This window comes from Daktulosphaira vitifoliae, unplaced genomic scaffold, assembly GCF_025091365.1.
Source record: "Daktulosphaira vitifoliae isolate Bord-2020 unplaced genomic scaffold, ASM2509136v1 Scaffold_5, whole genome shotgun sequence".
NCBI lineage: Eukaryota > Metazoa > Arthropoda > Insecta > Hemiptera > Phylloxeridae > Daktulosphaira > Daktulosphaira vitifoliae.
In genome coordinates this window covers 29,198,220-29,226,197 of record NW_026099576.1, presented here as the reverse complement: position 1 = coordinate 29,226,197, position 27,978 = coordinate 29,198,220, and the positions used below count along the sequence as shown (strand labels likewise).

The 27,978-nt window shown below is 27.0% G+C and overlaps 3 protein-coding genes and 1 long non-coding RNA gene across 11 annotated transcripts in view; 2 read left to right on the top strand and 2 right to left on the bottom strand.

Annotated features, from left to right (window-relative positions):
- LOC126907776 (uncharacterized) overlaps positions 1 to 2,504 on the bottom strand; it is a 19,100-nt gene extending 16,596 nt beyond the window's left edge. For 2 of the 8 annotated variants that reach the window (XM_050689370.1, XM_050689371.1), the window contains exons 1-2: positions 2,327 to 2,500; positions 1,971 to 2,127 (exon numbers count right to left, since the gene is read on the bottom strand). In XM_050689370.1, coding sequence (XP_050545327.1) covers positions 1,971 to 2,127; positions 2,327 to 2,424 — 255 coding nt within the window. In that variant the 5' untranslated portion in view covers positions 2,425 to 2,500. Of the gene's footprint in view, positions 1 to 1,970; positions 2,128 to 2,326 lie in introns of all 8 variants that reach the window. The other 6 variants (XM_050689367.1, XM_050689366.1, XM_050689365.1 and 3 more) reach the window with 6 other exon arrangements.
- Positions 2,505 to 4,681: 2,177 nt separating this feature from the next.
- LOC126907782 (uncharacterized) lies at positions 4,682 to 8,831 on the top strand. The gene is made up of 3 exons (XR_007704614.1): positions 4,682 to 5,254; positions 5,318 to 5,581; positions 7,326 to 8,831. It is a non-coding gene; the product is annotated as an uncharacterized LOC126907782 (long non-coding RNA).
- Positions 8,832 to 19,084: 10,253 nt separating this feature from the next.
- LOC126908289 (52 kDa repressor of the inhibitor of the protein kinase-like) lies at positions 19,085 to 20,579 on the top strand (the record flags this gene model as incomplete). The annotated part of the gene is made up of 3 exons (XM_050690204.1): positions 19,085 to 19,420; positions 20,312 to 20,431; positions 20,499 to 20,579. Coding segments are annotated over exons 1-3 (537 nt in total), but the record flags the coding sequence as incomplete, so codon positions are not given.
- A 459-nt stretch (positions 20,580 to 21,038) lies between these two features.
- LOC126907778 (uncharacterized) overlaps positions 21,039 to 27,978 on the bottom strand; it is a 10,944-nt gene continuing 4,004 nt past the window's right edge. Inside the window, exons 3-4 of the mRNA XM_050689372.1 lie at positions 23,061 to 23,294; positions 21,039 to 21,268 (exon numbers count right to left, since the gene is read on the bottom strand). Coding sequence (XP_050545329.1) covers positions 21,225 to 21,268; positions 23,061 to 23,294 — 278 coding nt within the window. The 3' untranslated portion in view covers positions 21,039 to 21,224. The remainder of the gene's footprint in view (positions 21,269 to 23,060; positions 23,295 to 27,978) is intronic.

The window sequence follows — 27,978 nt, the reverse complement described above, 5'->3', positions numbered from 1 at the left end:
ACATACTTCATTGTAAATATTTGAAATTCGGTTTTATTTTAAGAAAAATATTCAATTATAATGTATAATAATATTATAGCAATAAATAAAATGGAAATAGCCGATTTTTTTTTTAAACTATAGGGGCACATTGTTATTTTATTTTATATTTTAGATGAAATTCCTGTTTGCAATTATATTACTAATAATAAAAAATAAAAAATCATTTGAAACAAATCTTGCTATAACTATTTCTTCTGGCGCCTTCTTCGATGAAATACCGGATACAATTTTATACAACAACAGTATTCCTTTAATTTATACCCCAAAGATAAGTAAAACGAATGAAAATGAACAAAATGATTATTTAATCGAAAAACACTGTGAAAGTAAAGATTCTAACTACTATAATATTATGGACGAGCCTCTAAAAATATTAAAACTAGTAGGCAAAAACATTAAGGAAAACAGTTTAGACATTTTTCANATTAAAACTAGTAGGCAAAAACATTAAGGAAAACAGTTTAGACATTTTTCAAAAATTTATTAATATTAAGTTTTTGGAAATTTTTTTCATTTTTGCTGTAATGTGGCTACTGACAAACAACTTAAACAATTTTATACTAATGAAGTAGCACTAAAAGAACAAATTAATAAATTTAAAGACGCCTTTACCTCCGCCCATTCTGATTTAATAAACATAATCTCAGAAATTAATTCCTACGCAAAGAGTACTAATAAATATGGACAAGAATTACAAATTTTATATTATAGATATTGAATTTGGAATGTTTAGAAGATATGACATTGTCTTAGTAAGTGGGGCCATATCTGGTATTTTAGATACAGATCAAATAATAAAATTAGAAGGGACACCATTAATGCTGGTTAAAATGTACACACAACTATTAACGAAAAGTCTCTGGTCACCTTTTGTTAATGGGGTAATGAAAATATTTAAAGAAAAAGAGGAAAGGACCTACCCTCTCTTAGCAGAACTACATGACTAGGTTTACTATAATTATACACTCAAACACTTAACAGAAATTGGCACAGCCCGCTAATGTGAGATATTTATAACAAAACAAAAACAAGAAATCGAAAAAAGCTTATAGAAATCAACAAAACCCAAGAGGAATTGGCCCACTCACAAACAAAGAAATCAGAAAAAAAAATTAGAAAAACAAGGGGAAAGACTATTGTGCGAACTAGAAATTAACCGTAAAGAACAAGAAGCCATTCAACAAAGTATAGAAGCAATAACAGTAATCAACAACAAAAAAGATATGTAAAAAAAAAAAAAAATGTATAATAATTATGTATTTTAGAATACGGGAGAAATTAGATTAAGAAAATTAGAGGGCTATATACATCATAAGTAGAGTTTAAAATACTGGGATATAAACTTTATTAACTAATACTCATTCCCTTATAAAGGAAAAATCCTTATAAAATAGTATGCTATTAAGTACTATAATAAAAAAAAAAAAAACTTTATTACCTTGTTTGTCTAGACACAGATATTTGAATAAAAAAAAAAATATATATATATATACCAATAAATTATTGAAATGATGTGATCACTTTTAAAAGTAAAGTGACACAAAATTTATTAACATTTCTTTGCCTTCCATTAATTTAGTTAGAAATACAGTTACAAGATTTTTAATAACACCTTTATTATAAGGTTTAATTTTAAATAATTTAACTGTAAGTTCATATTTTTTTTAACGAGTTTTACATTTTTTGACTCTAAGCTTTTTATTGTATTTTGATAAATGTTTTATTTTTCTACCAATTAAGGTTCATAAGTTTGGCTAATTTTTATGACGGTTTGTCAAATCATTTAATTTAATGATCTAAAGTTAATGTAAATCAATCAGTGCAAGAAGATACAAATAACAATTTTCAGTATACCTCATTATTTTTATATAATTTATAATAATATTAATTTATTATAGTAACTTTAAAAAAATTTATTAGATGCTTACATTTATTTGATTTTTAGGCTGCTTAGTTGACAAATTTTGATCACATTTGAAAAATCTGTTTAAATGTTTTTGTATCCACATAAAAACATCATTAAATGAGGCAACTATCCAATTAGGAGAATTATTTTTCTCTATGGTGATATTATTGCGTAATTCACTAAAAAATATTAATTTTAAATAATTGAGATAATCAATTTATATGAATTGATAGTAAATAAATGCAATATTTCTATTCTATGAATTTATTTAATAAAATTAATAACTTTCGCTTTTAAACATAAGCAGAGAATTATTTTGAATAAATTTTCTGAATTATTTTTTATTTATTGCCAAGTATTAGAAAAAATAAAATTTACTTTTCTTGAGTAATATCTTCAAGATCTTTAATATTTGTGTTCATACTATCTTGAAATGGTTGTTTTTGATATATTTCATGTATTGAGTCAACTTCCATGATAAATATTTAATGAGAAATCGTAGCTTTTATTTTTTAATTTTTTCAATGATATTTATTAAAGTTTACTAATTGTTAATCACTATGGCAACATAATAAGAATAATTATTTATTTTCAAAATACTTCTTTAGAAATAAAAGACTAAATAAGATGATAGAACTGATTTCTCGATGTTTATTAAATGTAAATCCAAGATTTCTGATTATACTTAATAGTAAAGGCATTAATATAAAATAATTTACTACACATTAAAAAAAATATATCTGAATGTAAGCTAAAAACACAACTATTGTAAATAAAATATTTAAATTAACATAAAATAGTAATAAATATGAATAAATGTTTTAGAATATCAAAATTTTAATTTTATATTTTGACCCAAAATAGATTTGCGGGGGGAGATCAAGACGATGGGACCAGGGAAGATTTGAGAGGTATGGGGTGATTGATCGGTGCCATTGAGCAAAGTTTGAGGCAATCTTTAGTCCATTTTTCCCGCTTAAGAGTTGGTCACAATCTTCTACCCTATTTCACCTTCAAATTTAACCTTAATTCTGTTTCCTACTGTCACCTTCACTAAGAGAAATTTATTGGTGATTTCTCTCATTTTTTATTATTTTGCCTTTCTCTCAATTCCAATAGGTCCTTGTTATTCAACTTCCTAGCCACTCATGGTATAACTAATCCCCATCCTTTTCTAAACCTTAATTGCCCTAATGTGTCCATTAGTAACTCAATTGAATCTTTTCTTTTGTATGCTGGCTGCTTCATTTAATTTACTCATAATGATTGGCTATAGTACTATTATTATATTTTCAACTTATAATATAAATATCTCTAGTAAATAATTTTTACTTCACTTTTGTTTTCTCTCCTGTTACTTCTTTTGGTGTAAATGTATGCATTTGTAATATTTACTGTTGTTTCACATATTAATTGTTGAGCCATAACATTTTTAAATAAAGGCTTATGATAAAAAAAAAAAAACCAAATTAGTAAGTAAGTTAAGTTATAACAATTGACTACTTTTAAATCAACCAGTTATTTTTAGAATGCGCATTATAATATCATAATTCAAATTCTTTATCACTGTAACCNAACTAATCCCCATCCTTTTCTAAACCTTAATTGCCCTAATGTGTCCATTAGTAACTCAATTGAATCTTTTCTTTTGTATGCTGGCTGCTTCATTTAACTTACTCATAATGATTGGCTACAGTACTATTATTATATTTTCAACTTATAATATGAATATCTCTAGTAAATAATTTTTATTTCACTTTTGTTTTCTCTCCTGTTACTTCTTTTGGTGTAAATGTATGCATTTGTAATATTTACTGTTGTTTCACATATTAATTGTTGAGCCATAACATTTTTAAATAAAGGCTTATGATAAAAAAAAAAAAACCAAATTAGTAAGTAAGTTAAGTTATAACAATTGACTACTTTTAAATCAACCAGTTATTTTTAGAATGCGCATTATAATATCATAATTCAAATTCTTTATCACTGTAACCAAAACAATAGTTTAATTGACTGTCATGGTATAAACTATTATAGTCATGGAACTAAAATAATTTTTATTATATTTTGAATTTTTTCTGTAAATTTACTTTATATTATGGAGCACAACTTTTACCAAAAATTGTGTGGATTTAACCACCTTGTTATATGATGTTTAATTGTAGGTATATATTTATTTATTTTTATATCACACTAAAAAAAATTATGTACAAAATAAAAATAATAATTAAGTAATTGTATTAATATGAAATTACTAATTATTTAATCACTTTCACTTCACAAAATTACAATAACTATCGTTCATCAACAAAAAGAACAATACGTTGCCTTTATCATCCGGGTTATTTTCAAGGCTTTCCACNCGTTGCCTGTATCATCCCGGTTATTTTCAAGGCTTTCCACTAGTTGTTGGTTCATATTACAGTTAAAACAAATTAAATAGTTTGTATATTAATTTTTATTAGTTAAATTATTTTTTTATTATTATTTTACAACAGAGGCAACACTTCTGAGGTGCTAAATAGTTTATTTTATTTACAGCTACAGATAGCGAATGAACTTTATTATCGTAATCTAAATCACAGTTACAAGTAGATTTTAATTTAATTTCAAAAATTGAAATTATCATTTTATTGTTTATCCCTAATACGATCACATTTGCATGTGCCCATATGTCTGTCTCCCATAATATCATTGTACCGTTTAATAGACATATATATATATAATTAACACAGTGATATACAACAATACTAACAGGAGGCCGGACTGCACATATAAACACTTTTGCAATTCACGGCCAATGTGCCACAATAAGATATCCCTATCGACAGTTGACCTTTTACCATCATTGCGATCACTACTTTGTCTGATAATTAACTTAACTTTCTACCACGTATATATTGTGTGTGTGTGTGTGACCGTCAGCTCCCTGTTGGATTATATCATCTCTAGGTGTCCAGCAGGTTGTATTATCTATTTAATATTTCGATCACTTAATAAATATTTATTTATATCCTTGTTAACTAAAATTGTTATATATATATATATTTTAGTGCGACCCTTGGTAGTTCCTCTAAAGGAATATAAATTAAATAGGGAACTTCAGTACCTAAAGCAGATATACCAGAGCCAGCTATCCCCCGTTGGTTCCTTAGAATACTGTCGATGGGCATTTAGGCTCACCCTCTAAGTAGCGACGTAACAATCGTTATATCACTTGATACGGGAAAAACAGGTGGCGAATAAAATAGACAACACTGGGTTAGTTTTCCAAGTGGCGTCGAGCCGTTTAATAAAAAAATAATGGTAACACAAAAGAATAAAAGAAAACCAAAAGTAACAATAATACTAAAATGGATCTGTCGACAGAATGTCAAAAATGATCGAAACTGCGGTGGCGGTTCGGTTGGGTTGACGGACTTTGAAAAAAAACGATTTAGGTGCCATGAAGTTGACTGCTTGGCCGTATTATTGTGGTGGATATTCGACACTAGGCATTTATTGGACTTTACACCACGATGATAACGCGTGTGTGTAACGGTCCGGTTTACAGTGGAGCGGTTGCTGCGAAGGAGCTGACATGACTTCGGGGTGTCAAACGTGTGACAACGCCGTGGCCGTGTCACACTTAAGGTATAACAAAATTATATATAAATTTAAATTTCCTAACTTTACTAACTACTCAATAAAATTATTATTTTAAAATACACTGGAAAGCCATTTTGACAATAGCTGTTTATAGCTGCGTTGTTTAACAATACCTAGTTACTCACGTTTTGCTTGTATAAAATGCCACATGACTACAGTCAAGGGTTATACTCATGATAGAAGTTAATATTATTTTAAATCGTGCTTTATACTTTATTATATTAAGGTCTACGATGTTCTTTATTAATTAATGTACAGTAGCTGTGTGTAAACTTCAATTACAAGGTGTCCCATAATAACCTTTCACATTTTGTTTATAAATAACTTTTGTTCAAAACAATATAGGGGAACGGCAAATCCGGTTTCAGATAGCTAGACGATGCCTAATTATGTTTCATTGCGATTTTATTATAATGGAGCAGTGGACGGGTGCTCATCGTGCGTTCATTGTAAAAGCTTATTATAAGAATAATGACTCTTACGTGAGTGCAATTCGAGAGTTTCGTAAACATTTTATGGGCCGAAAACAACTTTAGTTGAAAACAATCGTTCGACTACTATTAATACAAAAAAAAGAAACCGGTACGCACCGGACAAACGCGCTTATCATATACCATAATAACATACAAAAGAAAACAAAAAAATGGATCGAACAGCCTTAACCGAAACAAACAGCGCTTCTGATAAACAGTCGTTTACGGTGGAGGGGGAGGAGGTGATACAAGAGTGGCAAAATGACGACCCGTTTCTTTCATCCATCATGAAACAATTACTCAAGGATAATGCCAGTAAAAACGATAATGAGACCAGCAAGAAGAACAGCGAATATTTCATGTTAGAAGGACATATAGGCATTTCTTTGGACGTAGACACACCGGCCGTAATACCGGTAGTCAAATCACAGCGTGTAATTTGGCGATACCATGACGATGCACCGTCGTGTCGTCCAGGATGGAAAGAAACCTACCGAGCAGCGTTTCTATTGGAAGGGCTTGAAAAACATAGTACGCGAGTGCGTAAAATCGTGAAGTATTTAAGCATACTCTAGTTCTAAATACCAAAAAACACTTTTATCGCTACTCTCAAAATAATTTGCTCAACCTTATATTAATCTATTGATTAAAATAACATATCCTAATGAAATATATTGTATTGATTATCATAATACGACTAATAATACAATCTAATAGTATTAGACGAAAAAACATATTTTTGAGAAACAATTTTAACAATCGTTATTTAAACAACTCCAACTTAATATGTATCAATTTTTGATATGTAACTTTAAAACAAGTGACATAAAAATAAAGTATAGTGAAGTTAAACAATAAAATCTATTATTATTTATTAAAAAAAAAATTCATTTTGGCAATATCTACATCTGTTCTAGTGCACACAAAAAAATGCGAAAAAAAAATGTATATTATATATTTATTCTAAATTATGAGTGTATTAGGTATACACAATATACATATTTTTTAAAGAAAACATTGTATGATTGGAGTACTCAGTTAACTTTAATTTTTAAATTAAAAAATATTTTGAATATTTTATACAGTTTTAATAGAAAAATACTTACATTGTTGTTATTTATTGGTGTAGAACATAAAAATATTTCATGTAAATATGAATACACTATTTGGAGTGTATAACTTTTATAAGGAGTTCAACAAATTAATTTCTTTTAAAATGTTTCCGTTTTTATAAAATATTGATTATTCTTTATTAGGAGCGCAATGGATTATTCTTTCGACATCTTAATACTGATGTTCAGCTGCGCTGTTTGCTATTACGTCTCAGATGGGTGAACATACGAGAACTTTAATAGTGAAACACACGTTGCTCCCTTACTAGTTCCCTTAGCCATAATGAGGTTGCATCAGTTGACAGCCGGTGTATTAATTCTGTCAAATCATTGTAAGGAAGAGCCGAACCCAAATGGTTGGGATAGAGACTAAAGAGTTCCTTATCAATCATTAACATCATCATCATGATGTTGTATATTATTTGTTAAAACTAACATTTTTTATGTAAATTGCCTAACATTATTGTGCGTATTGTATAGAAACTAATTTCAATACGATTAGTCTAACTTTTGTACTTAAATAGCCGTTTGACCGATTATTATGAGTCACAAATACTAATTTTGATATTTAATATAACGTATGCTATTTTTTAAAATATTCTAATGATATTTGTTACTCTAACGTTAAACTAAGTACTCATTTTAAATTTAAAATTTTTATCTATACTAAAAGTCTAACCATACAATTTTGTTTTTTAACCACCATTATAATGGCCCCAGTAAGTAATTCATCATTAGTTCACACAAAAATCAAAGCCAAATATTTATGTTTATTTAATCGTTTAACCTACTCTATAACATAATTATTACCCCCTCATAACTGTTTTCTCTATCTTTAAAATTATTCACGTTAAAATCCAGATCTCTTAAATAAAACTTCTTTTCCAGTTGTCATAATAATTTCTATCATTACTATTGTAATACTGTCATGTCGCCCCCTTGTCACTATAGTCATTAAAATTTGCATTTCTATAAAATGGATAAGTATGGGTATCTCGGGTTTGAATAGTATTAAATAAATTATGTTAAATATTTTTTTTAAGTTCTATAATTTCTCTTAATGGTTTATTATGCAATAGATTGTTTGAGATTCGAAAACGTAGATTAAATTGTACTCATCTTATGTCCTATGTCATGAAATAATACTTTAAATAATCCAAAATTTCTTCTGTTATTAAATGCTCTACGTATACGTTTCACACTACGCGCCATATAGTCAATATAATTATCTACGAAAACGACTCACATTTAAAAACAAACGATTTAATTACACAAATTCTATGACTGATATTACTTGTAAAATATTCTAAACACTCTAAATTTTTATTATAAATATAATTTTGCAATTTGTCCTTATTTTATTTTTTTATCTTTGTTGAATAAGTATTTTTTTAAAGAGTATATTTTATTGAGAGATCGACACCAGATATTTTTTGAAACTTCCTCTGCCCTAGTCAAAACAAGATTCAAAAAAATTTTGGTGCGATGTTCGTTAGAACAAAGGCATTAATCTCTAAAACTAGTTACCCAATTAGAGAAGTTGACAATGGATTGTACCAATAAATACATATTTAAAATTAATTTTGATTTATTATTAAAGTAAAATATTTAAAAAAAAGTTTAATGTTTTAAATATTAATTGACGTTTATTTCCACAACAAGAAAAATAAATAAATAAAACATTATTATATAATGAACAAATAAATTAAAATTAAAAGATTCATAAAAACAAAATTCACTTTAAAATTTCTAAGTATCATTTGTTTTGAAAAATATTCCAAGTTCGAAAAAATTAGAAAAAACTACTAAGTCCCAAAAATTAAGAATCTTGAGAAGAGTGTCGCAGATTTAGTGTATTTTAAAATTACCGAAAGAACTGGTCTTGACGCAATTTGGCGATACCATGACGATGCACCGTCGTGTCGTCCAGGATGGAAAGAAACCTACCGAGCAGCGTTTCTATTGGAAGGGCTTGAAAAACATAGTACGCGAGTGCGNAGTGTGCTATTCCCATAGACAAGCCAGTTCTCCGGCTAGCAGCCTGGATATAGATCATTACTAAGTATATGAAATACGTAAGAACGGTAGAAAACTGTATCTTGGTAGTATCCCTACGTGTGTAACCACCATTCATAATATTAAGTCATACCTTTTCGGTAACGTATAAGTAATTGAGGTATAAGATATCAAAAGGTGTATTGATATAATATTTATTATGTATTTACAAGGCTAACTGTGTCTGGATTAGTCAAGTCTTTATGAAGAGAAACACTGGACCAATACTCACTTGTCTATTTTGACAAGTTTAGAGTGAGTTTTAAGAATATCGATAAGGGGCGGAACAGAACAGCACGCATAATTAGAAATACACTATGGGCGCCGGCGTTGTCAAGGCCCCACCCCTGAAGAGCACGATGTCCACCGATTGTCATATTCTTAGGTAGACAGCAGATATCGAGTGAGTGGCAGCCTAGAGCGGTTCCGTGTCTTAATTCAATAACTGTTTATTGTTTCAAAAAAATAATTATAATTTCTATGCACATGTTGAATTCATAATAACCAATGTACTGGTTTTTAATAGTGCGTCGTCTGATTCTAATATATTTTTAATTATTGATTTATATTAAATTTAATATTAAAAAATTTTCTATTCGCTTTTCTCTGTTTCATATAAAGTATTAGGGCTAAATTGGTCTATAATTTAAAATATTAAATTCAAATAAAGAATAAACAATGAACAACTACAAGGCCAAGAGCTATTTTTGTTTTATTTTTTTAGATATGAGATTGTTACAAAAATCAAGAAAATATGTACTTTATAAAATATATCATATTTAAAATTAGATTTAGTCTTTACGAATAAAATACCTATGTTACCTGATTCATAAAGTACTATAAAATAGCATTTTATATACATTTAAATTTTATTAAAGTATTTAAACTTCAGTATAGTATATCTATATAAAAGCCAAGAATGAGTATTTTGCTAATAATCATAATTTTAATTACTTCATTTTACACTTCTTTGTGTTACACAAATGAAGAAATGGTTCAGAAGATGAATAAAATTTTTACTCATAAAAATTGGATTGAGTTGACCAAAGATTTGGAATTTTATAATTATAAAGAAACTAACAATGTCTATGAGAAACTTGATAAAATTAACATTAATGATCATATTCGACCCAATGAAAATACAGTAACTATTTAAAATTTAACTGAAAAAATGAAGATTGGTTCAATAATATTGAGTTCAATTTACTACGCATTTGTTAGAGATTTCAATTTGTTAGCAAGGATTGATCTAATAAGTAAGATAAATATTCAAATAGAAAATCAGGAAATATTTTCGATAGCAAGTAACAGGAAATTTCATAGAGATTTCGAAATTAGCGTACCATTATTAACTTGTATGAAAGATGCACTAACATTTTTACACGACGAATCTCCTGTTTTTATTGTTCTACAAAAATTAATAAAGAGGTATTCAAATATAAAAATAAATGAAGATTTAAAACATGAAGATTTAAGAAACGAACTCTCTCAATTAAATATTTATGATGAAAAATTTATAAACTTTAATGAAGTTATTATGCCCATTAATAAAATAAATTTAAAAAAAATATATTTACCTTTAAGTCTTTGCCCCAATGTTTCAGAACGCGATATTCCATACGGTATAGAAACATTTTGTGAAAATTTTGGATTTTATGGAAAGAGATTTATGAAACAAACTAAAATTATACTCCAGTAAATTATGCACTTTTAATCATTTGTGTCAAACTGTTTAAATTACACCTAGACTTCATTAATTCAGAATACTAGATTATTTTAAAGTAGGTGATTAACTAACAACATTTGAAAATATTCAAATTTCATAATTAATAAATGTTAAAAAAATTTAATAATTTAATTAAAAAAGTCATAATATAACAATTTCTATTTTAGTGTCAAATTATTTTTGTAATAGATATGTATTCATTTTTAAATTGTTTTTTTTTAAATTAAACTTATCACAACTTTGACATAAAATTTGTATTTTTTTACAAAACCTTATCATATAACACTATTTAAAGTAATCTAATATTGGTAATTCTATTAGTCTTTATGGTGACTGACTATGTATATATATCATATTACATTTTGGATAGTTAAGACAACTATTTCAGTTTAGTATTAAATAATATTTTTTCTTTCATAAAAGCTGTGGCTGAATTTTATTTGTAAATATTGAAAATATTCTCTATTTTATTAAAAATATTATTGTTATTATACGCCCTTATTCTGATTTTTAATGAGTAGGTATATTTTAAAAATTGATGGCTTTAATCATTGTATATCATTGTCTCGGGACTAGTTTTCATACACTCTCAAAACATGTTGCGCCATTTTTGTAAACTGCGCATTAAAAACAATAATAAAAGATGTTAGTTTAGCTATAACAATACTACATATTGAGAGTTAAAAAAAAAAATATTTTTATGAAAGATCTACACGAATAATTATAAGAGATTCCATGCGTTAACATTATGTTATTATAGTATAACTAATACATCACACATTATGTATTTATTAAAAAAATTTGTTGTGTGTCTATTGCCACTTGGATTGATTAAACTCAACAATACGTCAATATATCACTATTTGTATTTGTATAAATTATATAAATATAATGTTTGAAAAAATGATCTCGTTCCCCGTAAATTAACAGTATCCAAACATTTATTATTTTAGAGATCGCGAAAATTCTTTTTCATTTAACTTTTTATTTAAAATTAATATTTAAAATTTTATTGAAAATAAAAATATCATAGCAAACATTTATTGAGAGAACTTACATATGTCCATTTTAATTAATTTCAATTAATCAATTAGGCAACTGGTGAAAAACATGTTTTAACTAGTATTAATACAACCGGTCGGACGTGAAGAGGAAGCACTGCGATCACTATCTAGTGATAAAACCGGAGTGCAATATGACTGTGACCTGATCACCCTCTCAGTCTGATCTACATGAACAGCTGATCTATTTGTAAGTTAACCCTGTTCTGCCCTTCCCTTGTTCTGACACTTCCTGCCGGCGTGGCTTCGGACTGTGCTTGTTATTGTTTCTTGCGCTAGTAGCGCCGTACGATTTGTGCGTGGGCGGAAGCGATCGTTCCCGTCACCCATATTGTGGCGATTATTTAACCGCTTTGTATCTACAGGTTGTTGAGACGGTTTTCTCGGCTTGGTCGGCGTGCTCATACGTAATATTGCTTGACTATTCTGAGTCCCTGACCGGTGTCGGCTTATATCGACCACCCTTTCATAAGTGGCCTAGATAAACGGATTGGCCCTGATCACCCGAAGTTCTGTTCAGCTGGTTCTCTCGACGGTTCACAATGCCAAGTTACGTAGTCACCCTCACCTAATCTTTTGCCAATTGCAATTTAGCAGATTGCAAAATACAATTAATTACTCTATACATGACAATAAAGGCTTACAGTAAACATTATTCCAACTAACTACTACTGCACATAAAAGAGGTTTATCACAGTACTCCCAAGGTACTCCCCCCAAAAATTATATAATAAATTTTCACCGAAATTGTGATGACTAATAAGCATCTCCAAAATGGCAATGCAGACAAATCAGAAAAATGTATATTATATTAATTGAATTGTGGATAAATAATATACAATTATTTAATATAAATTAAATATTTTTTTCACCAGACTAGATGCGATTTTTTTACAATAATCAACATGTTAACATATGAATTTTATAAAAAATTATCGTAATATTTTAAAATAAAACTTATTCTATACAAATAAAATACATATGTGGCCTGATTCATAAAGTAATAAAAAATAAATTTATATTTATATATAAATTAAAATGTTAATACAGTATAAAAAATTTAGTATAGTAAATTTATATATATATAGTAATTATGGATATTTTAATGATGCTTGTAACTTTAATTACTTCACATAACGTCAACTCTTGTACATTTTTTTGTAGCACAGAAAAAGAGATTCAGAAATTGAATGAAATTTTTAGTCACACAAATTGAATTGAATTAACAAAAGACTACTGTTATTGTGATATGAACAGGAAACAGTTAATAAACATCATTTTCAACCTGATGATGGCGATACAGAGATAGTAATCTGTAAAAATTTTAATAAAAAATTAGGACGGTTCAATGATATTGAGTTTATTCTACTACAACTAATAGTAAAATTTCATAATCTTCAATGTTCCATTAAAGCATTTTATGATATGAATTTTAATAAACTAAAATATAATGATATTATACATAAATATAAAGTTATTGATATTGACTTCACAATAATTGAAAAATTTAATTTACTTAATAGATCTATTATTACTTTCTATCCATTACTAACTTGTATGAGTAACGCTCTACAATTTTTCAATCATTCAACTCCTGTTTTAAAGCTCTAAATAATTTAAAAGAGTGGCAATCAAAAATTAAAAATATTAAAATAAATGATAACATTAAGACTGCTGAAATTGTAAGAAAGGAACTTTTTGACTTAAATATTTTTGACTAAAATTTTGAACATTTTGAAAACAATTTCAAGAATGTAAATAATAAAAAATTATATGATATATTAAACAAGTATTTCAACTTTCGCTACAAAGATATAAAACTGAAAATTCCAAATGGTATAAAAATATTTTGTACAGATTTGGGTTTTGGTGGTCATTTTAAAGAATAAATACTATCATTTAACTCCAAAATTGTATTTCTTATCATTTATATAAAATTCATTACATTACTTCTGAAATACACTTTGCAGAATACTATTTTTTGTTTTAAATTAATTAACTAACAATCTTTTAAAATAAAATAAACCTCATATGTTTTAAAAATTATTAATTTTAGTTAATGTTGTAATGTAACGCTTTCTATTCGAGAAAGATATTATTTGTGTATCAATAATTTTTAAATTAAAATTTTAAAATTAAATTTATTATAAGATTAATTAATCGTAGTGTATACACGTGTTTATTTAACAGATATTATATATATATATATATATATTATTATATCAAAATAATTAGTGGACTATTTTTAGTATTTATTTTTTGTGTTTTTTGTTCAACTTCTTACTTTTTCATTTCAAAATAGACTAAAATACTGTGCTACTTGAATTTTTACAATTTTTTCAATGATTTTTTACTTACAATTACTTAATAATTAGGGATATATTTATTAAGTTTTATAAAAATAAATTGATTTTATCACAAATGATTTGTAAATTATCCTCATCATCATTATCATAGACTTGAGTCCATCTATTTGTGGCCGTCTCTATATTATTTATAATTAGATTGCATCACTACGATCCCCTCAGCTATTGGCTAAGGGAACACATGTTTGAAGCTCCATTTATTTCCGTAACATTCTCAAAAGAGTTAACTTTTTATTCTAATGTTGTCATTTTCAATGTCTCTCTGTGGGTGAAAAGGTTCAGATTTTGGAAAAATGTATACCAAATAAAATAATAATACCTATAGTATTTAAGAAAAAAAATAGTTTGCTTTATTAATTTTTCAAATGGTTATGACAGTTTTATAAAATAAAAGTTTAAAAAAAGTCGAAATTTACCGATTATTAAAATCCTAATTATTTGACGTATTCCCCTTGTTTACTGATGACAGAGGGGGGCTATATAAGTACGGAAAAAATTATTGGAATGTATAATAACGGAAAATAATATTTCTGAACAAATATTTACGGACCGTAGAACAACAGAAAGTATAATGCCGGACTGTATATCGACGGAAAGACACATTACAGACCGTAGAATTATGGAACGTAAAATCGCGGAGAGTGAAGAGCCGGATCGTAAAATCTCGGACTGTATTTTTACGGAAAAATATCATTGGTTTCAAAAATTTGACAAATCGAAATCGTTATTTATCAAATATAAAATATCTCATGACATTTATTATTTCTTCCATGAAATTTTGGATAAAATTGATTCCTGTTATAATCCAACATCTTATTAGCTTCGATGCGGACCTGAGAAAGTATTGGTTTTACTAAGATGTGTTTTTTTTTTGTGTATGTTACCACTTTTTCTCAGCTCTCACCGAACTGATTTCTTTCAATGATACGTCAAAAAATCACAAATCGTATCAAGCCGAAGAAATTACCCTCATAAATTGAAAAAAATTACCTCGTTTCCCCTAAATGGGGGAAAACTCCAAAAAAATTACAAATTTAAAAATCGCTAATTTCCGAAATTATTTCAATTTTTTTTACTTAAAAGTGCCATAACTTTTTCAAAATTGAACATATCAATATAATTTTTTTTAAATACATGCATAATATCATTACCTTTTATTTGGTATATTTTTTTTATAAATTTCACTTTAGATCTGCCCACAGGGAAGGATTTAAAATGATAACTTTTTCACAAAAAATTAACTTTTTCAACTTAACTTTTGAAAATGTTCCGGAAAGTCTGACACTTTTATATATATCTTAAATTAAAGTTGATGTAATATACTTTATTATGAAAAAAAAAAATTCGGACTTTATTTTATCTTTATGGTGAAAACAGACATTAGACTTATTAAAAAAAATACGATTTTTGTAAAAAAATTCTTTTTTATATTTTTAACTTTATAATGCTATAACTTTTTGAAAGATGTATGGATCAATATAATTCTTTTTTTTTATAGATGCATGATGTCTTTACCTATCATTTGATATATTTTTTTTATAAATCTGACTTTTTACCTGCCTACAGGTGGGGATTCAAAATGAAAACTTTTTCACAAAAAATTAACTTTTTCAACTTAACTTTTGAAAATGTTCCGGAAAGTCTGACACTTTTATATATATCTTAAATTAAAGTTAATGTAATTTACTTTATTATGAAAAAAAAAAAATTCGGACTTTATTATATCCCACGATGAAAATGGCTACCAAATGCTATTATTATGTGAAAATTCTCGATTTTATTTTTTACATTTTTAACTTTATAATGCTATGACATATTGAAAAGTGTATGGATCAACATTATTTTTTTATGAGAAATAATATTTTTTAATAATCCCTTTTTCATTCGACATACTTTATCTTAATTAGGATATTAATAATGAACTAGCAGATCATGTAGCTTTTGGAATAATCCACCAATTTTTTAAAATTAAACACTATCTAAAGATTTGCATCGAAGCGTTTTTTTTTTTATAGTGATTTTAATCACTGTTAGATATCATTATACTTGATCCATCAATGCCACGTCACCACTGTGCCGCGACTTCCCTGTGCTGGGTTTTTTTTAAATTTTATAGTATTACTATTATTATAATACCAATGTCACTATGACATTAAATCCGCCACTAATCACAATTACTGAACACTATCTTATTAAAAATAAAACAAAAGTTACTTATTAAGTTAAAACCTTGACTATATTAACTTTACAACTAATTCAAATTTTTAATGCACTAGAGCTCAAAAAAAATGGTTAAACAAAAACTTTTATAAAATGAGCAAAAATACCGTATTGTATAAATTAAAAACTGACACGTAGATATTAACTTCGTGCCAATATTACACAAAATACTTCATTTCAAACCTTCTAGATTGATCTCATAAAATAATATTAACATTGATATTTCCTATACATAAATATAACTCGTTTTTCTTCTTCAGAGAAATATAAAGTGAATTGAGAGCAACACGAGTGCAACTAATAATTGAAAATATAAACCCGAAAAATGTTATGAATATTTTCTAATCTTTTTTTTTATAAAATTTTAGCTATAATTCATATGCAATAAGCGTCATCAATGCCCAGTGGTGCGTTTCAAACATAACGCACACTACATATTTATACACTCGTCAGTTACTCTATCATATACGAATATAAACGGAACGTCGCGTTCCAATATTATAAGATAACTGGTTCCAATTAATGATATTTTCTGTTGATCTTATTTTGCTTCTAGAGATATACGAGTGAGTACAAAATAATTTATTTATTTTTAAATGTCTCAGCAAATGTCATTAACACAATATTTAAAAAGAAACAATGATACAAATCTTCAAGAAAAATTTGACCACCATAATTCTATCGTTTCGGCAATTTCACGACCGATTTCGCCTAGTACAAATAATGTCGAAAATGTAAAACGTCAAAAAAAATCTAATAATATCGATACAAAAAATGAACTTCATTTTAAACATTTTGATATTGGACTTTATTTTAACCGCTTGTTAACGGACGTAGAGAAAGAAGAAGTTTTTAAAAAATTAGGAAGCGCGAACCTACTTTTGAATTCCCTAATACTGCAATAATTAATGGTAAAGAGAAACGATCAAAAAATTTAAAATTTCAATAAAAATGGTTGCATACTTTTCCGTGGTTAGCATATTCTGCCAAATTAAATGGCGCATTCTGTACGTTTTGTGTATGCTAAATTAGGCGCTGGAATAAATTCTTAAACACTAGGCGCTTTGGTTTGGAAACCTTTTCAGAATTGGAAACATGCAATGGAAACGTTTAAAAATCATAACACACTTCAGTACCACAAACAATCCGTCTCAGAAGCAGATAATTTTATAGATATGAAAAATAATATACATCTGTCAATTGAAAATCAATTAGACACTGCTCGGGCATGACAAATTTTTGAAAATAGAAAAAACATTTCTCTTGTTATTGAAACAGTTATTTTATGTTGTCAACAAAATATACCACCATGAGGTCATGGTGAATTTAGAGCCACCCTGAAGTAATACCTCACAGCAGTTCCAGGGCGGTCCGCAATAGTGCCGGTCGTGAAAAAAAAAAAAAAGTTCTTCGTGAATTTGGAAAATTAACCGTTCATAACACCGATATAAACGATGGAAATTTTCTTAATTTATTACGCTTTAGAGCTCGCGGTGATGCATCACGAAAATTATATCTTAAGAGTTCCGGTACTATAAAATATACAAGCCCTATTAGTCCAAATGCTATAATTGATTCATGCAATTCAATTTTACTCAATAAAATAGTCGGCCGAGTAAATGAAGCCAAATGTTTTTTAATTCTCGTCGTTGAAATTGCAGATATAACTGGTATCGAACAGGTGTCTATTTGCGTTCGATATATTGATTTAAAAACATTTGAATTACATGAGGATTTTCTACAGTTTGTTCCAACAACTGAAGCTTCTGGAAAAGGTTTATCATGACTTATACTTGACATTTTCAAAACATTTGATATAGATACACAATATCTCCGGGGTCAGGAATATGATGGCGCAGCAGCAATGGACAAATGGAGAAGTATAATTGAGTAGAAGCGTATGAAAAAAAAGAACATCCTTTAGCTGTATACGTACATTGCTCTGCACATTCCTTAAATCTTGCTGTATCTGTATCTTGTAATGATTCTCAAATACGCAATTGCATGGGGACAGTAGGAAAATTGAGAGACTTTTTTGTGTTTCCAAAAAGAAAATCTGTGCTGTCAGAAGTTATTGAATACAGAAAATAATATTTCTAAAAATTCGTTAAAAAGAAACTGTGAAACTAGATGGATCGAACGCTATCATTCAATTAGTAATTTTTTAGAACTTTTTGAGTGTGTAGTAGATGCCCTTGACGAAATTTGTGAGTGGGATAATACAGACACGTTGAATCAAGCAAGGGCATTCCGAATTGCAATCCTCCGACCGGAATTCATAATTACATTAGTTACTATTTCCAAAGTATTTGGATTAGGACTTACACTGTCAAAACAGTTTCAAAAAATTGATATTGATTTAAAATTAGCTTAAGATACTTTGACCGAGTTGAAGGATTATAGAAGCACGCACAGAAAAATTTTAAAGAAATTTTTTCAGCTGCCGAGAAAATTGCTGATAAATTTAATGTGACAATGAGTATTCCAAGAATTAGTAAAAAACAAGTACATAGAATAAATGTACAAACTAATAATCCTGAAGACTATTTTCGCATATTAGTTTTTATCCCATTCTTAGACTCTTTTATAAGTCAATTAAAGTTTAGATTTCTTGATCATGTTGATATTTTATCAAGTTTTCACTCTCTATTCGACGAAATTTCTACAACAGAAGAATTAAAAAAATTGGCTGAATTTTACGAAGAAGACTTAAACGGTAATAATTCGATATTAGAAGAATTCCAATTATGGCTGAGGAACTTAAAAAATTGGATATTAAACCAAAAAATTTTATCGATTCACCAAAGTTGTGTAATTCAGATATACAGGGTGATTTTTTTATCATAACCCACTCAATTACTTATAGAATAATAATAATTTAAAAATTTTTTTTTATTATTATCTTTAGTTACACATTATTCTTGAATTATTAACTATGTAATACTTTTTAAGTTCATCCCTTATGCCTTGGAGGGGGGTCAACTTTGTTTTTTTAAATGGTAACACATATTTTTAATTTAATAAAATGTTTGAGTTTTTAATTTAATAGTAAATGGCATTTGAATTTTTAATATAACTTTATTAGCTTATTAGATATAAACATTTAAAGTTTCAAAATTTTGAGTTAATATACATGTATAATACACATGGGATTGTAAATACAGGTAGCTAATTGGATTTTTATGACATTGCTGTCACAGTCACGGATTGTTTATTATCAATTATGACTATCAATAGATATACTTTTTGTATTGTCAGTTAGTGTATTTATAAACTCACAACAATGTACCTTACTATCATTGATAATAACAATGCTGTGTACCTGCTAATATCGATGTCATAAAAAACCAATTAGCTACCTGTATTTGTAATCCCTTGTGTATTATACCTATATATTAACTCAAAAATTTGAAACTTTAAATGTTTATATCTAATAAACAAATTAAGTTTTATTAAAAATTCAAATGCCATTTACTGTTGAATTAAAAACTCAAACATTTTATTAAATTAAAAATATGTGTTACCATTTAAAAAAACAAAGTTGACACCCTTACCAGGCATAAGGGATGAACTTAAAAAGTATTACATAGTTAATAATTCAAGAATAATGTGTAACTAAAGATAATAAAAAAAAAAATTTTTAAATTATTATTATTCTGTAAGTAATTGAGTGGGTTATGATAAAATAATCACCCTGTATATCCAGGCATAAATAAATTATTTCAAATTTTGGCTACGCTTCCTATATCTTCAGCATCAAACGAGCGGAATTTTTCATCTCTCAAAAGAATCAAAACATATCTACGAAATACAATATCTAAGGTAATAAAATGTTATAAAGAAATTTTAATTTAAAAACTAATAGATTCTTGTAATTATTTTGTTTTAGAAAAGATTAAATGGATTGGCGATGTTAAACATTCACAGGGAAGTTGAAATTAGTGATGATGAAGTGATAGATGAATTATCAAAAAAAAAAACAGACGACTAGAATTTATTTAATAAAATTATCTTTTGTTTTAACTTTTAAGAAGGTACCTCTTGTGAAATATGTAATATAATATTATATGTAAAAGTGAGTCAATAAAATTATATTTAATTAAACCACCTCAAACATACGTACATTTTATGAATTATCATAGATATTAGATTACAGTAATAATGAAAGTATAATGTTAACTATGGACTGCCAGAAAAATTCGAAAATACGCCATTGTCAACGCCATTATTTATTAATTAATTGTGTTAATTATTATAGATCAATTTATATAGTTCCTACAATTTATTGACATACAATAGTTTAGGATTTTACATGAATCGTCTATATTAGATTCCATCACTAAGTGCTAATGAGTGGTAAATATATCATAACAGTGATTCATATATTTGAATTGTTAAGTATTGAATCATAGAAAAAAAAAGACAAAAATTATTTTAAATTTATTATATTGTAACATTTTCTATATTAAGAGACAAATTATAATTTGATTGGAGATAAGTTAAAATGAGTGAATGCTTCAAAGTTAGAATACCACAGGAATTTAGAGTAGACAAAAAGAAGACTATGTAGGGAATCCTGTTTGGGATTCTAATGTAAATTCCTAAAGTCTAGTCACTAGACTAATTTATGTAGCTTATGTGCAAATATTGATCTGAATTCTGAAAAAAAATAAACAAAAATATCATTAATTGATTAAATGTAACTATATATTAGTTTTTTATTTAATACACAGAATGATTCAGCTTGATAAATTAATGGAATATCTTTTTATCAGCTATAGCTTCTTATTGATAACAATAAAAATAAAAAGATATATCCCCTATTTTTATGTTNATTCAGCTTGATAAATGAATGGAATATCTTTTTATCAGCTATAGCTTCTTATTGATAACAATAAAAATAAAAAGATATATCCCCTATTTTTATGTTTCATAACTTAATTTCATTGTCACTATACACAAATATACATTTACATTTATAAATAAATAATAATGTCTTATTTTTATATTTTTGAAACACTTTTTTAAAGTATTTTGACCATAAGGCTGTTTGATAATTAATCAAAAACTATTCTAGAAAAATATCAAGTTAAATTATTCATTTTAATGGTTACTTAATCAAAAATAATATCTAGTAATAGCGTAAAAATGGGATTGATCTCTATAGGGGAAGTAAGAGGCATGGAAAAATGTGGAAGTAATGGAGGCAATAGGCACGACCTATGTTAAGGGGAAGTAGAATGGGGTACTAAAATAAGATGTCAAATTAAAATTATGATAAACATTTTTAATCAGAACAATAGTTATCATTTTCTAAGAAATTTATTATTATCTACGAGACGCTTAGGTAAGCATATTTCAAAGTACTGTTCGTTATCATCTCTAAAAGTATAGTTAAACTCGGAACGGTACCCCTATGACAATTTGTGAATGGACTTTTCGAATGATAAGTATGCTGTACCATATCACACGTACACCTAATTCTAAGAGGCGTTCTACGTAAAGGAGATAGCGTGTCCGATGCTGACGAAGACAGAATTCAAGACAGCTACTTCACTCATTGTCACTGACTGTTTCAAGCAAAATTAAAAATGAAAAAATGCATCAGTAGATATTAGATTAGAATTTGAATCCGACGAAAATTTTCCAACTAATACTATAGCATATTGCTTGATTGTACACGATAAAATGTTTGAATGTAATCATATGATTAATGAAGTTCATAAAATATAATTTTTTTTTCTAAAAATTATGTAAAATTTTATATTTAAGAAATACTAATAATAGCTTGAATATATATTTTGCTATTTAAAAAAATGTGTTATTTATTTTAGTACATATTTATTATATTTCATTTATTTAATGCATAAATCGAAAACGGATAGTTTAAATAATAAAATGCGTACATCAATGAGCGTTATAGTGTGGTATTACTTTCGATGTTAATAATATGCTTATACCTAAGCGTCTGGATGCCGATTGTAAAATTCGTAGAAATGATATCTGTATGTTTGATAATATACAGATAGCATCGCTTTTGTCCTCATAAAAATCATAATTTGACACCTCATTTAACATCTCATTCACCTTCCCCTTAACATAGGTCACGCCTATTTCCTCCACTTCTTTCACATAGACCACGCCCCTTTTTCCCTATCGTATTCAATCCCCATTTTTACCCTACTTCTAATATATAATTTTATTTAGTGAAAATTTATTTTATATGAAGTAAAATTAGAAATACTGATTACAAATTAAGATTATGTCGTAAAAGTGAAATTTCATAATGCTTAATGGCATTGGTACTTTTGTAAATAGTTTCATTTAGTTGTTTCAACCTTCTCGACAACGAATTATCTATCAATCTTGGATTTAAGAAACTATTGAAAGATATCATATTGATCATAGATGAGTAATGTGTCTAAACAATTATACGTAATATTGATTTTACCTTCGAAGTTAATATTTTGTGCGTTTCTTCTTGTAAAATCTCTCATTAATTGAGTAGCTTCAACATAATCCATTTTAATAGAACATATTTTAAAAGCAAAGATTAATTGCTCTTGAGTCATCCCTTCTTTTTTATTGAAACAGTAATCATAAAGTTCCTTAACATTTAACTCAACTACTTTAAGACATTTGCCCATTTGAATAAAAAATTGATCTTGCGTCATATATCCGTCCTCTTAATGAAATAAAAAATTTTAGTTAGTACTGTTGCATTGACAGAGAGACAACATTGACTTTAAGTCAATGTTGGCTCGGTCTTTAAATCTAAATTTATTAATTTTACTTATTTAAACTAAATTATATAAGCTGAGGATTACAACCAACTACTTAATTTAGATGATGTTGATGATGCTATAAATGTATTTAATCAAAATATGTACGCTTAATTAATTAATAATGCCATTTATTTTCGAAATTTTAAAACTAAGATAGAGATTATCGGTCTCAAAGAATAGATTTTTAAAGAGTTAATAGTTTTTATCAGGCACAAAGAAAAATTATATTAAATAAGTAGAAAAGATCTTTTTGATAAATATTTTATTAAAATCTTATAAATACCTTACAAAATTAATTGAGGCTGCTTGTAATTTTTTCTTTAAAGAATTAAAATATTAAAACATGTAAGGATATAAAAGGTAGATGGAAAGTTATTAATAAAATTTTAAATAAAAAAACCATAGGACAGTGGAGTCGTGGCATAGTTGGGACAAGTATAAATGATATCTGAAAGTTATTAAAATCACTATCATAAGAAAAGATTCAATGCAAATCTGTACATAGTGTTTAATGTTAAAAAATTATTGATTTATTCCAAAAGCAAAATGAACTCTTATTTTCTTATTTATATCCTGATTACAAGTTTTATGATTTATAAGTATAACATATGAATAAATATTTATTATAGCAATTAAATGTAGTGTCAAATTGATATTTAATAATTTAGTCTCGATTCGGTGAGAGCTGAGAAAAAGTGGTTACAGACACAAAAAAAAACACATCATAGTAAAATTAATACCTTCTCAGCTTCACATGGAAGCTAAAATTTCGTAATTTACCGAGTTAAAAATCGTAATTTTTTGAGGGATTTCTACCATTTATGGGAAACGAGAGAAATTTTTTCAATTTTTAAGGACAATGTCTTCAACTAGATACGATTTACGATATTTTTGTATCATTGAAAGTAATGGGTCTAGTGAGAGCTAAGAAAAATTTTCGACAGATATAAAAAAAAAAACTTGTCTTTAAAAAATTAATACCTCCTCAGCTTCGCGTCGAAACTAAAAAATATATGCATAATTTAAAATAATACTCTCCCAAAAAAAAAAATTGTTTTTATGCCATTGATAAACACTATAATTAAATTAGAAGTATCGCTTCTCGAATCGGATGTATTTTAAGTCTAATACGATTTATAATAATACTTTTTTATTTTAATCTAATTTTTTGAAGCGGACGGTATAGCCAAGTCGGTAACGCAATAGTGCTTAACACGCACTGCCTGGGGATCGAAACTAAGTCACGGGCGGCTTCATTCGCCGAGCGATAGATCAGTTCGTTAATTGAAGTCGCCATCCCTCTCTCCAGCGACGGACTAACAATTCGTCCCGGAGTACCAGTGGTTAAAAAAACCTGCCCTTTGAGGAAGGTTACTATGAACCTTTAATGGGCCTAGAAAAGCAGTAAAAAAAATCTAATTTTATTAAAAATAAAACAAACCGTAACAATTTAGATCGAATTTTATGAAGAAATATAAATATTATAATACAATTATATTGTTTGTAACAAAATAAGGATTAGTATGCATAGAATTAAAACTATATTAAAAATATTTAACTCAAAAGGCCACAAAAAAATTACTAAAAATTCGCGGATACGTATTTCGAGAACAATATTACTATATTAACGCTAAAAACATATTGACACCCCGATCTATTAGTTAATATTAGTTAATTATAATTAGTTAATATTCTCATGAATAAAATCATATTTTGATAATGAATTGAGGGTTATAGAGAAATAGCTAAATTTAATAGATATAACGAAAACTTAATTTCAAAAATAGTTCAAAACAAAAAAGTTGTAATAAATGTTACGTAGGGCAAACAAAAAGAAATATAAGGGTCAGGTTTAAAGAACACTTAAGAAATATTAAAAATCAAGAAGTTGAGAAATCTCCAGTGGCTGAACATTTATTGACACATAATCGCTCTATTAAAACCATAAAACTAATTAAAAACGTAAATAATTACAAAGCACTTAATATAAAGGAGGCAATAGAAATGTTTAAAAATAAGAACAATTTAATTAATTTGGATATCGGCCCACTGAATAATTCATTATTAAACTTGTATGAACTGTCAAAATGTGATAATATTACTTAGTGATAATGTCACTAGGGGTATAAAAGAGGGTTTTTTTCGGTCGAGATATCAGTACGCGTTTAGCGTTGATAATGATAAGGTATCCTTGATTTCATAGTAATTGTTTTGTGGCTTTTTTAGTTAAATATTTTTAATATAATTTTAATTTTAAATAGTTAGCCACAAGTGATCAATTTTTATTATATTAGTATGCATAAATTGTGGCCACATATATTTATAAGGTTTAAACTATAAATAAGATGCGAGATGATGAAACTTCATATTTAAATCTTAAATCAAAACTTTGTAGTACCTATTTCCTTGAACGATACAGTGAACAAATATACAAATACACTAAACTCACAGCATCAGTTATAATTGTTTTTAGCTTCGATGTGAAGCTGAGAAGGTATTGGTTTTACTATGATGTGTTTATTTATTTATTTATTTTTTTTTGTGTCTGTTACAACTTTTTCTCAGCTCTCACCGAACCGATTTCTTTCAACGATACGTCAAAAGATCACAAATCGTATCTAGTCGAAGGCATTACCCTTAAAAATTGAAAAAATTTCCCTCGTTCCCCGTAAATGGGGGAAACCTCCAAAAAAATTACAAATTTAAAAATCGCTAATATTCGAAATTTTTTCAATTTTTTTTACTAAAAACTATTTTTTTACTAAAAATATATATTTTTTTTTTTAGATGCTTGATGTCTTTATCTATCATTTAGTATATTTTTTTATAAATTTGACCCTTTATCTGCCCACAGGGGGGATTTAAAATGACAACTTTTTCACAAAAAGTTAACTTTTTCAACTTAACTTTTGAAAATGTTCCGGAAAGTCTGACACTTTTATATATATCTTAAATTAAAGTTGATGTAATATACTTTATTATGAAAAAAGAAATTTGACCTCTGCACTTGTCCTCATGGCGAAAATGGCTACCGAATGCTATTTTTGTGTGAAAATTTTCGATTTTATAATTTACATTTTTTACTTTAAAGTGCTATAACTTTTTAAAAAATGTATGGATCAATACAATTTTTTCATGAGAAGTGGTATTTATATACATCTTTCATTGGATATACTTTTTTTTTAAATCAGACTATTTCCCTATATATGGGGGGGCTTCAAATATAAAAAATGCATATAGAATGTAGAACTTTTTCAACTTAACTTTTGAAAGTGTTCCGGAAGGTCTGACACTTTTATATATATCTTAAATTAAAGCTTATGTAATATACTTTAATTTGAAAAAAAAAAATTTGACCTCTGGACTTGTCTTCATGGTGAAAACGGCTACCGAATGCTATTTTTGTGTGAAAATTTTCGATTTTATAATTTACATTTTTTACTTTAAAGTGCTATAACTTTTTAAAAAATGTATGGATCAATACAATTTTTTCATGAGAAGTAGTATTTATATACATCTTTCATTGGATATACTTTTTTTTTAAATCAGACTATTTCCCTATATATGGGGGGGCTTCAAATATAAAAAATGCATATAGAAAGTCGAATTTTTTCAACTTAACTTTTGAAAGTGTTCCGGAAAGTCTGACACTTTTATATATATCTTAAATTGAAGCTTATGTAATATACTTTAATTTGAAAAAAAAAAATTTGACCTCTGGACTTGTCTTCGTGGTGAAAGTTGACATCAAAGTTAATAAAAAATTACGATTTTTGTAAAATAATTTTTTTTTATATTTTTAACTTAATAATGCTCTAACTTTTTCAAAAATGAACATATCAATATAATTTTTTTTTATATAGATGCTTGATGTCTTTACTTATCATTTGGTATATTTTTTTTGTAAATCTGACACTTAACCTGCCCACAGGGGGGGATTTAAAATGACAACTTTTTCACAAAAAATTAACTTTTTCAACTTAACTTTTGAAAATGTTCCGGAAGGTCTGACACTTTTATATATATCTTAAATTAAAGCTAATGTAATATACTTTAATTTGAAAAAAAAAAATTTGACCTCTGGACTTGTCTTCGTGGTGAAAGTTGACATCAAAGTTAATAAAAAATTACGATTTTTGTAAAATAATTTTTTTTTATATTTTTAACTTAATAATGCTCTAACTTTTTCAAAAATGAACATATCAATATAATTTTTTTTTATATAGATGCTTGATGTCTTTACTTATCATTTGGTATATTTTTTTTGTAAATCTGACACTTAACCTGCCCACAGGGGGGGATTTAAAATGACAACTTTTTCACAAAAAATTAACTTTTTCAACTTAACTTTTGAAAATGTTCCGGAAGGTCTGACACTTTTATATATATCTTAAATTAAAGCTAATGTAATATGCTTTATCATGAAAAAAAAAAATTTCGGACTTTATCTTATCCTCATGGCGAAAATGGCTACCGAATGCTATTTTTGTGTGAAAATTTTCGATTTTATATTTTACATTTTTAACTTTATTATGCTATAACTACTTATTGAAAAGTTTATGGATCCACACAATTTTTTTATGA